At 43.7% G+C, this 15,857-nt stretch overlaps 1 protein-coding gene across 2 annotated transcripts in view; it reads left to right on the top strand.

Moving 5' to 3' along the window:
* The window catches only part of Kek5 (leucine-rich repeat, immunoglobulin-like domain-containing kekkon 5 protein), a 710,928-nt gene that overhangs the window by 689,033 nt on the left and 6,038 nt on the right, over positions 1–15,857 (top strand). For both annotated transcript variants that reach the window (XM_076790900.1, XM_076790901.1), the window contains 2 exons: positions 10,262–11,163; positions 13,509–14,031. In XM_076790900.1, coding sequence (XP_076647015.1) covers positions 10,273–11,163; positions 13,509–14,031 — 1,414 coding nt within the window. In that variant the 5' untranslated portion in view covers positions 10,262–10,272. The remainder of the gene's footprint in view (positions 1–10,261; positions 11,164–13,508; positions 14,032–15,857) is intronic.

Below are 15,857 nucleotides of genomic sequence, written 5' to 3'. Positions count from 1 at the left end.
TTTTATTGGAATCCTTCGAATTCAAAAGGTTAAGGGGAATTCAACGTCCCCTATAATACATTTTAAGTTTCTAGTTTTGGTTTCATTAATTAAACCGATTTTTGTAAGAATTTCTGGGAATGTCCTCTTTCATCTCCAGCAAAAGCATTTCTGCATTTCTCTTGCTTCTACGAACGAATTACAGTGATTTCTTTATATATGTCGCCAAGGCCCCGATGATAAACGTCGCGGAATTATCCCCACTACCGCAGGGTATATCCTGTGAGGGGCCAAGAAGCTCGAGAGGCCTCGGTAAACGTGACACAGCTCGGTTATGTCTCCTGGACGATACAAGACGCTGGCAAGACCCGTGTTGGTGACATATATCGAGAATTCGCTGTAGCTTGTTTCTACCGCAACAACCATTCGCAGAAAAATACCAGGCATTTTTCAATCACGGTTACAGCCCTATCGCACGAAATCCCGGACTGTTTGGATCAATCCGAAGCCAATCCGGTAACCCTAAAGGGTCCAACCCTAACCGGATAAGCAGGGGCAATCGACCCCGAAACCACGTTCAGTATTTATGGTTACGGAATGATGCCTCTGAAATACCACTTTGAGAAATTTCAGATATCGAACCCCTCTTTGTAACGAACTTGAAACTCCCTTGTTTTATAAGCGATGTTCTCGGTTGCTATGCGAAATATTCGAATTGATCGAAAAGCAGATGGCAACTGTTCGTTCGCATTACTTTCGTGTACGTTTTCAAAACTTTAACGTCACCCGGTCGGGGTAGAAACAAATTCACAAAATAACGCTAACGTGTACTTAAATTGGGGGCTTTAATTTTCATACGAATACATACTTTCATAATTTTCAACAGCTTCTGAAAATGTTATTCTAAGCAGAGAGACTTTTCAAAATTGTCCTTTTCAAACTTCTGCGGACAATTTCGTGCATACAACATTATCACACCGCTATTTATCTTTACGACCTTTTAAAGTATGCATACAATGTATTTTTCAGTATTTATCTCTCATTTTATCTTTTCTTTTCCAAGAAATATATGTATCTTGTCCTTCTTATCGCGGCCGGTCAATTTGACCGCACGATATAATATGGTGTTTACTCTTCTAAACCTAAACAATCAGTATAAAAGAAAGCCTATTCTCAACGTGGCATGGCCAACTCAAAATAAATGGGCCGCCTTATTGAATGAGACGCTATCAAGTTACGCACGTGCCTGGTTGATAATACTGTTTCATGGCAAATGCTTCGAAACCGCAAAGATGGACGACGCAGTACAATTTTCTAAATCGAGGTGAGAGCATCGCAGTATTTTTCATATAATTGCAATTATATAAAAATAAATTTGTATCGTCATTTTATGGAAGTTGTTCGTCTACTAATTCATTCGGCAACAAATTGACTATTATCTACGTTTACTGTATTAACAGTAACTTTTTTTAAGGACCGGTAGGAACGGGAATTCCATTGAGATCGAGACTTGGATCGGTCGATCGGAATAATCTGAATTTTCTTGGATGTTTCGGCGCTAACACGATTATCACGTAGTTAATACCTATTGTCAATCCGCGAGTATTAACTTCTCACACAGCCGACGCGAACTGGAAGCGTCCGCGCGCGCTTCAAACAATAGATGAAATTTTAAACATCGACGCCGGATTTAACCTGGCAGAACTGGAATTCGTTCGATCGTCGGTGTCGTTCCCGTCGGATCCCGTTGGATCGCGTACGGCAGATTCGCGAGTCTCGATTTGATTAACGTATCGTATAATTGTATCGTTGTATCCGTTTCGATCGCGCGACGATTGTGCACGGAATCGTAAACGTGGCATTGATCGGCCGGAGTACATCGGTGACAATAGGGCGGCAATCGATATGTAGGATTTATAATAGCGGGGCAAACAGGCGATCAGCCCGTAATTCATTGGCTCGCGCTTTGTCGATTGCTCGCGGAATGGCGGATATTAATCGAGCCCGCGGATCGCCTTTTAGCATGTGAAAGATACGCGATAACCCCTTCCCGTACTTTAACGAGTCTGACTCGTGATGAAGATTTTGGCCCAAACGTAAACGTCACGAGAACGACTCGTGGATTGAAAATCTGCCAAATGTAAACATCACGAGTCAGAGTCGTCGAATGATTTACAAAGGACTGTATCACAGGTAGTTACATTTCGGCTAGTATTGCAACTGCTTTCGAGCATCACTGTGGTCTGTTTACCGCGCATTGACCCCTACCGTTTGGGTCCGGATTTCGTCGAACTAAATGTCACGGGAAGGGGTTAACCCTTTGCACTCGAAGTCATTTTAATTCCACAACGAAACATTTCTTCCCACCTAGAATATTTCCTTTCTGTATATACGCTAACGAGCAAAACTGAGTCTACACTATTTGAAGCAACATAACTTTTTAAAAATCAGATCAAATGACTTGAATGTTATTGAGAAGTTCGAAGGATTAGTTTATTAGACGAGGTGTAAACAATTGTTGAAAAAAGTTTGAATTGGTCGGAATCTCAAAAGAAATAGTAAAAGTTGGTTTTTTTAGCTTTTTTTATCTGAGCCTGTATTGAAAATTTAAAAAATGTGTTTGATTCGCTTGTATAAATTATATCCATGCTGAAAATTTCACTGATATTGGGTAATTCGTTTAGGAGTTATAAACGCTTAAAAGTGGAAAAATTGCCGTTGTTCACGATTTTCGACTTAAAATCGCACTTTTCATCGTTTATAACTCGTAAACGAATTAACCAATGTCGGTAAATTTTTCCTTTGCTCCCCGTAACTACCCTTACAGACGAGGTATAGGGCTGAGACTTGGCAAAAAAGGGTTCTTTTCAAAGTCGACTGAAGGGCATTTTTGACCACCGTTAAGGGGGCCGGCAGGCATTTGGCCTTGACTGTCACGCTATGTTACGCTGTGCCCTTTTTTCTAGCCATTTTACGTCTTAAATAAGTAGGTAATCAATTAAAAATGCATACCACCGAGTTTGTACATGTCTTTGCTACGTCTGTATAGAGCCCTTTTTTCGATACGAACACTAAATCTCTCGAAATTAAGAGAATCTCTGAGCGGCAGCCATCTTGTGACGTCATACTTGCTTCAGAATTCGAATTTTCTGCCGAATATTACAAATTACTCCACGATGAGGTAGAAATTCGTAATTCGGGCTCCATACAGACGTAGATTGGACTTTTAGGAAACACAATTGACCACTTCTAAACTGCTCATTGCGATATTGAAGCGGCAGTTTGTCTAGATTTTGACCCTTGCATACGTATATGGATTTCAAACCATGCCGGCCCCCTTAAATTTCTGGGTTATCTGAACACTCGCATCTAGTATCTACGGAGGGGGGGGGGTTGTTTTTTTTTACATCGCAAAAGGTCAAAGATCCAGGCTCGGGTCAGGAGATAACAATCTTGCCAGCCGGCATGATCGATGAAGTTTTTATGAGAACGTTCGCGGTGACCGAGGCGCGTGTTCGGGGGACGCTTTGATTGATAGAGAACCGCCGGCAATTTGGAGTCCGGGTGTAACGAGAAAAACCGGGGGCCACCTCGGAGGTGTGTGTTTTTCTGAGGTATGCAAACGGCAGGTGTGTCGCGGGTTGCGCGCACCCTCGCGCAGGAGAACGTACGTCCACGTCGAACTCCTTCCGACTGTGCACATCCTGGAACAAGGCGCGCGTGTTTCCAAAGGACAGTGCTCTGCCAGTCTTTGTCCCCCGTCGTCTAGGTTAACCGCGCCACTTCGAAATTCATCCTCTCCGCGCGCGGTGTACATAGAAGGCACGTAAACTCTTTGCTTTCGCCTTATGCATATCTAATGTCCTCGTCGGCCGGATATTTACAAGTCAAATGGCGGGATCGATCGGGCGCCGGGCGTTAGAGCGATCGGGTGAAACGACGCCGGAGGCAAAACCGAGGAAAAAGCCCCGGGAAAGAACGCCCGCGGCCCCCGAGAACGGATGGAAAGGGAGGAAGGATGTAACGAGAAAAATGGAACGCACAACGAACCACGGGATCGTATTTATTTTGTCTTGGAGCGGTTCGCCGCGAAACCGGGCACAAAAGGATCCTCTCTGACCCCCCGCCCCCGCCCCCCATCCAGTCCTGCGACGATAAAGTCCAGCGGTGCGACAAAGCACGCGGGCCCCACGAGTTCCCAGCCGCGGGCGGAGACTTGAAAAAGTTCCCCCGGCTCGAGAGCAGAATGCTCGCACGAGCCATGCATGCGGAAAGTTCTCGCGCTCGAAGACAGCACCTAGTTCTAGTTCTCTCTGTCTCTTTTTCTCTCTCTCTCTCTCTCTCTCTCTCTCTCTCTCTCTTTTTCTGTCTCTCCCCAGTCCCCTCGAACCGCCTATTCGACAACCGAATCCCCGATCTCACGACGAGAAATAAATTTTCGCGACCCTACCCATTTATTTCTCCTTCGACGACGCCCGCTTTTCCACGCGGCCGAAGTTAATGGACTTGACGAGACCCTCTCCGACTTTTACTCGGGCCGAATTCGGCGTTATTTAGGAGGGATGAGGGCTTGAATAACGAGGTTCGAGGGCTTGCGATCAGGCGTAACTTTTTGCCCGGGGATGAAAGGGTTTTCTCGAAGTGTAATTATTCGACTCGTGATCGGGCTTGCAAATGCTTCGGGCATGACACGTTGATCTATCTGTTCGTTAACCCCTTAACGCACAGTTTTTTTTTTGAGAAAAACCGGGCAAAGAAAATGAATTTTTGATATACTGCGCTTTTGTTCCATGGAAAAAGGCTATATTTTATTCTTGAATAAATAAGCTTACAATCCCATGTAAATGATAAATATCAATAAAACCAATTTTGTTTTCTATGCTTTCACATTGTTATTTTCAATTCTCGATTATATTCGAGTGTGAAAAATTATAGCAGCATAAAATAGAACGCCGCTCGAATTAACTCGAGTGTGCACAGTTTGGCCTGTTTAGCGTGCTCGAATTAACTCGAGCGTACAAGTTAAGGGATTAATGCTCTAAGAACAGACAGTATCAAAATGCGATAACACTAGACATGCATCAGTACACATTCACAGCCATAAACAATAAATAAATAAATAAGTGTTATAGAATACAATCCCATGTAAATGATAAATATCAATAAAACGATTTTTTTCCTTTGCTTTCACATTGTTATGTTCAATTCTCGATTATATTCGAGTGTGAAAAATTATAGCAGCATAAGTACAACGCCGCTCGAATTATCTCGAGTGTGCACAGTTTGGCCTGTTTAGCGCGCTCGAATTAACTCGAGCGTACAAGTTAAGGGGTTAAGAAGAAGCGAGCCGGGTCAAAATGATCGCGTGTATGCGTAGATTTTGATATTCTTGCGTGGATCATTTTTAACACTAGCGACACTGTGTTATACCGACCGTACGTGGTCAAAATCACCGGTCCTTAAAAAAGGTTATTGTTAACCCTTAACACTCGAATGGTGACTGTAAGGCACCGCTAAAAATTGCTGTATCATTATTGAAAATATTTTTTACATTATTAAATTCGTTTGTATTTAATCAATTACTAAACATTTCAGTACTCCACGTGTAAATTGCACCATTTTCGTCTGTACAGCATGAAAAAATATATATAGAAGGGCAATATTCTAGGTCGTAAGAGATTTTTCACTTTGGAGTTAAAATAGCTTCGAGTGCAAAGGGTTAATACCTTAAACGTAGATAACAGTCAATTTGTTGCTGAATGAATTAGTAGATAAACAACTTCCATAAAATGACGACGCAAATTTACTTTTATATAATTGCAATTATATAAAAAAATACTGCGACGTTCTCTCCTCGATTTGCAAAATTGTACTGTGTCGTCCACCTTTGCGGTTCCGATGCATTTGCCATGAAAATTTTAGTGGAAAAATACCAGCCCTCCAAACGTTAACCCCTTGCCCTACTGAGCTTAATAAAAATGTATGTTATTAATTTCCTTTAAACCGAAACATTCGGTTCAACAAAATTCTATTTTGTTGTAATTGATATATACACTTTGGAGAAAAATAGTCTATACTCTGCGGGACAATCTAAACTTCAGCCTTCTAAACGATGAAGAACTTCTAATCATTATAGTCACAAAATAAACAGGACTGCAAGGGGTTAAAGCGACAAAAATTGAAACTGAGTACGCCGGTTATTGCACCAGGGTCGGGTCAAAATGACCTAATCTAGGTGCAGAGTTTATTAATGTATATTTTATTTTAACTTGGTCGCATTAACTGTATAGCTCATTTCAATGGATGCCTGTGAACGTTGAAAACTCCTGTTCAAAATATTCGAAATCTATCAAGTACACGTAGACGTTCGTAACCTAACAACTGTAGCCGACAACTGGACCACAAAAATGTATGCAAATTTCAACTTTTCATGGACAAAATAAATAAATATATTTGATAAAGAATGTCAGTAGACAGGCAAAAGTTCGGGAGTTTGTTCAACGCTTGTATCATGTTCCGTAGAATGAAGTGTTCCCTAAACGCGTAACACAGCCTGATCGCGAGCACACTGATCGGTTTACCAGTGATACGATTTTGTATAATACGATTTTGCTATAATTATTCTTCATCTGCGTTTCCCGCGAAGGGATTCGATCGATACCCGCGCGATTATTTCGCGTTGTTAGGCCGTGGGGGGATTTGCATTATCTTCGTTATTTATTGCGTCCGCGTAAGCTGCCGCCAGCCGATTGTAACTGAAAAAAAATATATATATCCAGCTATAAAGCGCAGCCTTAATTGACAGCGAATGGTGTGGCGCAATAATCGGTCCACGCTCGCGGAATTGAAAGAATTACGTTATCACCGGTCGCGAGCGCGCGAACAATCGTCTCGTCCAGCACAATGAGATTTCCAATGGATATTGACAGGGACACGGAGCGATTGCTATAATCAATCGCGTCATTCATTCGAGAAAAAACTGCTCGCATCGATAATGAACAACATTTCCAATCATCTTCATCCTGCGTTCGATCGGTCGCAGACAACGTTCGATCGATTTTACGCGTTATCCGTTACTTGCTCCTCAATTGTGTAAATAACGAACTCCGCGTAACTGCGTTGCGTTAATTACCGGGTTCCCATTGTTGGTCATTTAACTGCGCTTTTTCTCATCACACGTCAACGGTGTACCGTCGTGACGATTAAACAGTTAACAGCATTTTCCGATTCCGATTAAGAGACGCGTAGTTTAATGATTTTCGTGGCGATTAAACGATTAACTGCGTTTTCCGATTCTGATTAAGAGACGTGTAGTTTAATGATTTCATTTATAACTTTCTCAGGAAAATCGGTATCGTTTGTGGCGAATTTACGGCGAAGCTATGGAAACGGAATTCTTTTCCGGAAAATTAAAAATGAATTCTTTACAAATATATTTTTAAAATCAGAAACTACAAGATTAATGTTTTGAGTCGAAGCCCGGGAAGCCCTCTGTAGAGATTGTAATTAAACGAGACATCGTGACGATTAAACAATTAACAGCGTCTTCCGATCCTGATTAAGAGACGCGTAGTATAATGATTCTTTTATAACTTTCTCAGTTAAAAATCGGTATTGTTTGTGGCGAATTTATGGCGAAGCTATGGAAACGGAATTCTTTTCCGGAAAATTAAAAATGAATTCTTTACAAATATATTTTTAAAATTAGAATCTACAAGGTTAACTTTTTGAGTCACGGAGCCCGGGAAACAAACATATTTTTAAAATTAGAAACTACAAGATTAATGTTTTGAGTCTAAGCCCGGGAAGCGTAGAGATTGTAATTAAACGAGACATCGTGACGATTAAACAGATAACAGCGTTTTCCGATCCTGATTAAGAGACGTGTAGTTTAATGATTTTTTTATAACATTTCAGTTAAAAATCGGTATTGTTTGTGGCTAATTTATGGCGAAGCTGTGGAAACGGCTTTCTTTTCCGGAAAATTAAAAATGAACTCTTTACAAATATATTTTTAAAATTAGAAACTACAAGGTTAACCCTTTGCACTCGAGTGGTGACTCCGAAGCACCACCAGAAATTGTTGTCGCATTATTTCAAAGAAATTACGAAAAATATTACAAAATATTTGTTACATTACAAAATTTGTATTCAATAGATTACTAAACATTTAAATATTATATGTGGAAATCGGATCAGTTTCGTACGAATAAAATGAAAATATTCCAAGACGCCGAGTGCAAAGGGTTAACATTTTGAGTCGCGAAGCCCGGGGAGCCCTCTGTAGAGATTGTAATTAAACGACAACTAAAACCGCGTACGTTATTAACGGGCGATCTGAGCGTTGTCCCGGGGTTGTTACAAATATTTGATAACAGGAAGTGAAACCGAATCGCGTACACAGCGGCGCTCGGTCGCTTGATAAACGCAGTTTTGTTGTCGGTGTGAAGGCGACGTGAACGGTAATTGAATTTGTGTAACGTTCGCTCATATCGAGCCCGCGAGAATTGACATTATTATAATGTTTGAGAGTCCTCCCGGGCGAGGAATCGATTTACCAACCTGCAACGGTGACTCCGTCGTCGACGGAGTCGCGTTTCCTCTTTTCCTCCGATTTTTCGTCACGCTCGCCGCCGGGTGATACAGCTCGGCCCTTATTCCTCCCCCTCGGAGTTTTGGAATAAATTCAAATAGTAAGAACGTCGTCGTCGTCGTCGTCGTCGTCGTCGTCGTCGACGTCGTCGTAGTCGTCGGTGCGACCGTCGTTTCCTCGAGCTGGTCTTCCCCGGTTCTATCCCGGAGGGAGGTACAAAATGAATTGTACCGGTCGCCTCCCCGGCGGAAAGAGTAATTTGATGCACAACCTTGGACTCGACGGACCCAACGATAATAAAAGGGGTAAACTGTGCTCGGCGTCGTGTTGTATTAATTTAACTTCAGCGCGCGACGACCGACTGCGACGGCGACGGCGACGGCGACGGTGCGGCGGGGGACACCGAAACGATATTAAACTAAATTGCCAACGGTCCGCGTTTTGGGTGGCTCGCCAGGATTCCAGATTAACGGAACACAGGCTAAGAAACGGAAAAAGAAAACGCCGGCCGGGCGGAGCCACGCGAAAACGTGGAAACCCGGAAGAGAGAAACTGCCGGCGCGGCGGTGGACTCGGCAAACGAAGATGGCGGTCGGTCCCGCTACCGGAAGTATTACGCGCGGCTATACCGCTCGGACTTCCTCTGATTACGCGGAAAGTTCGGCTCCCTTTTGTTGATCGTACCGCCAACTATCCGCCGCCCTCATCGGCGCGCCCTGTTGCAATTAAAAACCCTTTTGATTAAACCACCGCGAGATGCTTCGCACATTTGATCGCTAATCGTCGCCATAGCAGATTTAATCGAAAAGCAAACCTTCGTTTTTAACGCACAGTTTTCTTGAAAAAACCCGGCCAAAGAAAATCAATTTTTGATATACTGCGCTTTTGTTCCATGGAAAAAGGCTATATTTTATTCTTGAATAGATAAGCGTTACAGCTTGCGATCCTATGTAAATGGTAAATATCAATAAAACGATTTTTTTTTCTTCGCTTTCACATTGTTATTTTGAATTCTCGATTATACTCGAGTGTGAAAAATTATAGCAGCATAAAATACTCAGAATTATCTCGAGTGTGGACAGTTTCGCCTGTTCAGCGCGCTCGAATTAACTCGAGCGCACAAGTTAAGGGGTTAACTGTAATTTTTCCTGCTGAAGTGTTAAATAATTTACGAGGATCAAATAGCTCATTCGGCACATTCACCGGGGAAGAATGGCACAGGAAAAGCTTAGATTCGAAAAGGCAAACACTGTGGCAAGAATTTTCCTGCAAGAAAATTAGAATGATAATTAGAAAGTTGATAAAGAACATTGATTTCACCCACTCACATCACAGCGAGAAATATTGCAGTCGAAGCACGAGCGACTGAAAATTGTTGCAACATTAAAGTTTACAGCGTGAGGGCGCACCCCGAGGAAACGGTTGAACGCGCAACATTTCTCGCTGTGGCTGCTAATAACGACGTGAACGAGGATGTTAATATCGGCCGAAGGATCCCGCGCGCACACATACCATTATTTCTTCCACTCTTTTCTGTTTCTCTTCCGCGTCGCAATTAGCCGCGGTGGTGTTCGCGCGCCGTGCCGGATTTAACGGCGAATGAATCAAGCTGCCGCAATTACTTCGGTACGAGCTACCGTTCGCGCCGAAGGTCTCTAATCCCCGCCATTATGTTTCTCATGTTCGCAGAAATCCTCGGGATGGAGTTAGGAGCGGCGAGGCTGTTGCTTTACTCGACGCTGATGGTCGTCGTGTGCTGGAGCTATGAGGATTGGTCGACAAGATGCTCGCCGGCGTGCAAGTGCACGTGGGCGAACGGCAAGAGGACCGCCGAGTGCATCAACCGGAACCTGACGGAGATCCCGAGCAATCTATCGTCCGAGATCCAGCGGATCGATCTAACGGGCAACCGGATCTCTCAGCTGAGCTACAACTCGTTCAGCCGGGTGTCCCTGGTGAACCTGCACAAGCTGGTGATGCAGAGGTGCGAGATCGAGTCGGTCCACACGAACGCGTTCAACGGCCTGAAGATCGTGATCGAGATCGACTTGTCCTCGAACCGCATCAGAACCCTGTACCCGGGCACGTTCAACGAGACCGAGAAACTGAGAACGGTGTTGCTGGACAACAACAAGCTGAAGGTCCTCGAGAACGGTCTGTTCCGGGACCTGATCTTCCTGCAGAAAGTGACCGTGTCGAACAACGAGCTCGAACGAGTCGACGAGAGGGCGTTCCACAACGTGACCAAGCTGCAGAAGATCAGCCTGCAGGGCAACAGACTGAGCACCCTCAGGGTCGAGAGTTTCGCGTACCTGCCGAACCTCGGTAGCCTCGAGCTGCAGAACAATCCCTGGAACTGTAACTGCCATCTGAAGGAATTCCGCGATTGGACGATCGAGCGGAAGCTGTACACGAAACCCACCAAGTGCCACTACCCGCAGGCACTGGCCGATCAGATGTGGGACGAGATCGGTACCGATCAATTCGCCTGCATGCCGGAGATCGCTCTGATCGGACCTCCCGTCAGGATCGAGACCAGCAAGGTCAACGTGACCTTCTGGTGCAAGGCGACCGGGACTCCGCAACCCAAGGTAACCTAAAACGAATCGTCCACCCTTTCCTCCGGGCTGGTTGCTTGAAAACTCTCGCGGCACCGAACCGTTGTAACCGGGGAAAGGCTGGCCGCGCGGTAGCTAACTCGAGAGCAATTTAGCGTACAATCTGGCCCGATGCGGCCAACTGAAAAGATTGCGCCAGCTGAACTAGCATTCGGGTAACTTGCCCAGAAACTTCTAAACGTCCTCAGCCCCGACAACGTTGTTCCGTGATCTCGGAGTGGAAACTCTTACGGGTTCGCTCGTCGGTCTCGTTCTTTTTTTTTTTTTTTGCACGCTTCTAATTGAAGTGACCCGGAAAAATTCCAAAAATTGGACCGATCCCTTTCCCGTTGCATAAATCTACCGCGGACATCCCCCGGGAGATAAACGCCACGTTGACGCTAAGCTGGGACAAATAAGCGTCCGTCTCTTTATTGTCCCTTAATACGCGCGATAATTCATGCGTTTCATTTTTCTGCGTGCGAGACTCGTTGAAACCTTGTGCAGGAATTTTGTCTCGAATTTAATGAAATTCTTTGATTCCGCGCGGGGAGTTCGCGCAGCCGGAAAAACGAGAGAGAAAGACAAACCCGCCTTTTGGTAGCCGCCGCACAAAAGGAAGGCATAGTTACGCGAGTCTCTGCGCGTAATAACGAAGTCCTTTCAGATTTTTCCCGGCACGAAGACTGAAAATTAAGAACACCTTTAAGGTGAGCTCTCGCACCGTTCCACCACCGCGACCGCCATTGTCCGCACGTACGCGAGAGAGAGAGGGCCTCCGCCTACATTTTCGTCTTTGCCTCGCGAACCTCTGTTTTCCACGATTTTTCGGCAAGTTGCAGAATATAATTATTCAGAGAAACGTGCGCTCCGTTGGCTTAAATTCGAGGGAGGTCGTTCGTGGGTTTAGCCAGCCTCATGATTTTATACGCGGGCTGCAAAGAATAGTTAGAATGTTGATGTTCCGCGTACGCTTTTGTGCGACTGTCGCCCATTCAGAAATGTTAGTAAAAGTTTGTAACGTTTTAAACGTTCCGTGCGATGAGCCACCGGTGTCCGACGCGACTGTGACGTAGATTTTTATAACCTTCGGGCGACCAAGGGAATCCTTAAAAATATATACGTGTGCCGAGTAAATAAAGACAGAAATTAATTGGTTAATTTGAAACCCTCGTAGCTACGACAATACGTCCAATTTCAACACTTTGATCGCCAAACTAGAAACCCCCCCAATTTCCATAAAATCAAAGTAAGTTATTTAACACTACATAAATTTGTTGAGTAATTCCACGCAGATGGATCTTCACAATCTCAATAACCGTAAATTAAGAATATTTACTCACTAAATAGTCACTTTGACGGGTCCCGTAAATTTAATTTAAATAATTTTTAATATAAAATTCCCTTTCAAATTTTTTCCCCAAATCAAAGCTTTTTTCTCATTTTTTTATTTTTTTATTTTATTATTTAGGTTTACGGGACCCGTCAAAGTGACGGGTTCTAATATTTTCAATTTACGGTTATTGAGATTGTGAAGATCCGTCTACGTGGAATCACTCAACAAATTTATTTCGTTGGGTATATATTATTTCAAAAATGGCTAAAAATTTGAATAGACACATTCTTTTTATTTTTATAAAGTAATGTAAAATACTCACTTTTGGTGCTCCGTAAACCTAGTGTTAATGAAATGAAAATTGAAAACAATTAGATGCACATAAGATTATTCTATTATTATCTTGGGGAAATCGGCAGAAGAAGTAAACACGTGTGCGTTGCTCTGAAAAAGAGAAACGACATTCAAAGTTTCTTCTCCAAATGACGATTCCCTTTCACCAACGATTCTTTATTAATTACTTTGGTTGACGTCTTGACGCAACTTTTCATCCGTCTTTCCCCCAACATATCCTCTCCCATCTCTCTCTCTATCTACCGTCTGGAACGTTCTCTACATGTATGATACCGAGTAGTCCTCCAACTGTCTTGCATCTTACAGATCCTAATCAAGTTTGGTGCGATAACTACATCAACGTAAAAATTCATTTTAAACCCCGCACAAATAATTCCGTCGCCCACATGTGTGTGACGTGGCATTCAACGCGTTAAAGAACTGTTTGACAGACATATTCTCCGGATTATACGGATTGAGAGAGATCGATTTTTCCGTCGATCCCGGCACCCTTGGGGAAAAAGGGTAGAAAGTTCGTGGAAACCCTTAGAAGGTTCCTGAGTTGGTCGTTCGACGTCGAAACGGGTCTCGGGGACGGTGTTTCGGCGTCGAGCGATGTCTCGCCTCGTGATTGAAAGGGCTCACGGGAATGTTGTTTTCTCGATTTCAGCTCTCGTGGATCCACCGGTCTCGGCTGCTGACCAACGAGACGAGACGGCACAACGGCGAGAGGGGCTACGTCCTGAAGTCGAGCGGCCACTGGTTGAACCTGACGATCCCGGACGTGACGGCCTCGGACAAGGGCGATTACATCTGTCAGGCGAAAAGTCCGGGCGGCGACACCGACAAAAACGTGACCCTGACGATCGCCGGCGACGCTATAGGCGGCAAGGACAGCATAATCAGCCTGCCGTTGGCCTTGGGCTTGGGCGTGATGCCGTTGCTGCTTCTGGTCGCCACCGTGTCCCTTTGCGTATGCTACTGCCGTCGTCGTAGGACCAGGCACGACGAGAAGAGCCTGGAGGCCGCCTCGATAGAGCACCACGGCCTCGGCGAGCAGGAGAAGTCGCTGATCACGACCATAAATCCCGTGGTGAAGCCGCCGAGACGGTACGAGGCGCCGTCCGTGACGTCGCACGGCACCGAGATGACCGAGCTGAACCGTACATTGCTCGACAACGACTCGGTCTTTGGTCAGTACACAGCCTACATTACTAAACAGTGCGTGGCCAGGTGCTAGCTACTAACTATTTGTTACTTCCGGCGAGCAATCACGGCGAAAGGTGGAACGCTCGCCGGACGGCCGGTCTTCGCCAGGGCTCGATGGTGTTGCGTGTGAGACCGGTGTTGTGTGTGCTAGTTCCGAGGAAAACGGGACGAGTAATTGCCCTGGCTCGTGGCTGTTACGTTCTCGAGACGATGAGACACGGAACACACAGCCCCCCACCGATTTTTCTCTTCGCGGGTCGAGGCCACGAAATAGGGGACGACTCCGAGAGAATATTCTGACCGGAGAGGGGCCCTCACTAGTGTTCCTTCTCGAGAATTTCTTGATTCTATTTCTCATTAATTATTAATTTCTAATTATTTCTCATTTCTCAAGAAATTCCAGTATTTCTCGAGAAATTTCAATCTAGGAAAATTCTTATGAATCTCGTTTATTTTATAACATATGAATTCTTCGATTCTTATTCAAAACTGTAGAAAAACCGAATACTGAATCGAGTGATGAGTTTCTTGTTGTTATTCAAGAAGAAATATCTGAAAGAAGAGACAAGATTGTTGTATCCCCTATGAAAATAGATTCAGAAGATACATTTTTTTATTTAACATCCAAGGCAGATATGTATAAAATGGCAAAACAAATTCCAAGCAGATTTTTTGGAAAGTATGACAACGATTCTTATGAAACTAGTGAAAAACTTTCGGATTCTCAGAACGAGGAACTATCACTGGAAAAACAGTTAGAATTAGAAATTGCAGATAGCCTTCAAGAATTTAGTGTCAGGAGTTTAGCGACAGAAGAAAATAAATTCCGGACTCTGACAAAGGAATTCCAAATTTTTTAGTCCACTGAAAAAAGGACGCGCAATCTTCAGCAAGTTTTGGATGTTCTGTATACGATAAAGTCAACATCCACGCGAAATGAAAGAAATTTTTCTACGGCTACAGATTTTTATACAAAAAAAAAAAAAGAAGTAGATTGTCTGATTCTACATTAGACGCATTACGCTTCTTTAGAAGTCATTACAAAACGTAATGTTTCACTTTATAAAAGTTTGGTAAAAGTTTCCCAATATATATCTCGAGAATTCTCGAGAAATATAGTCTTATTTCTCATTTCTCGAGAAATGAAAAATGTTGAGAAATCAGGAACACTAGCGTTAACCGAGTGGTTCTTTCGATGATACAATAACGTCCCGACGCACAGTGAACCGAATGGCGAATCTAGCTGAAAAAAAATCAAAATTCTGAGCACCTCAATTTGTTTGTAAATACCCATAAATATTTAACAGAAACGTCATTTGCCTGTGAGAATGCCATTTTTAATGAGACAGATTTTTAAAATATTATTGAACAGTCATATTATTTGGATTTGGTGGAGGAAAGGTTTCGAGAATAAAATGACATTTAAACTATGTATTTCAGTATCGTTCTGCGGTTAAAAGCACTAGGAATTGAAAGATTGAGGTCTTCCCTCTGCAATGATCCCATAAAAGCTAACATAAAAAACTGTTCCCAATGAGTAGGATTTTTTTCCTACCTGAATACCGTGATTTCTCTATATATGTCGCCAAGGCCTGTATGATAAACGTCGCGGAATTATTTCCTCAGAGTCCTCGGACGCCGAGGATGACTCGGGTATGTCTCCTGGACGATACACGACGCTGGCAAGACCCGTGTTGTTGACATATATCGAGAATTCCCTGTACTCCGTTTGAATCATTGTACGACGTATGCGAAATATGCAAGTACAGACACGAAGTATGTTTTGCCATTCGATTAGTGTCGATAGAAT

The sequence above is a fragment of the Halictus rubicundus genome, chromosome 7, assembly GCF_050948215.1.
Source record: "Halictus rubicundus isolate RS-2024b chromosome 7, iyHalRubi1_principal, whole genome shotgun sequence".
NCBI lineage: Eukaryota > Metazoa > Arthropoda > Insecta > Hymenoptera > Halictidae > Halictus > Halictus rubicundus.
The sequence above is the reverse complement of the archived record's forward strand: the minus strand, read 5'-3'. Positions and strand labels throughout refer to the sequence as shown.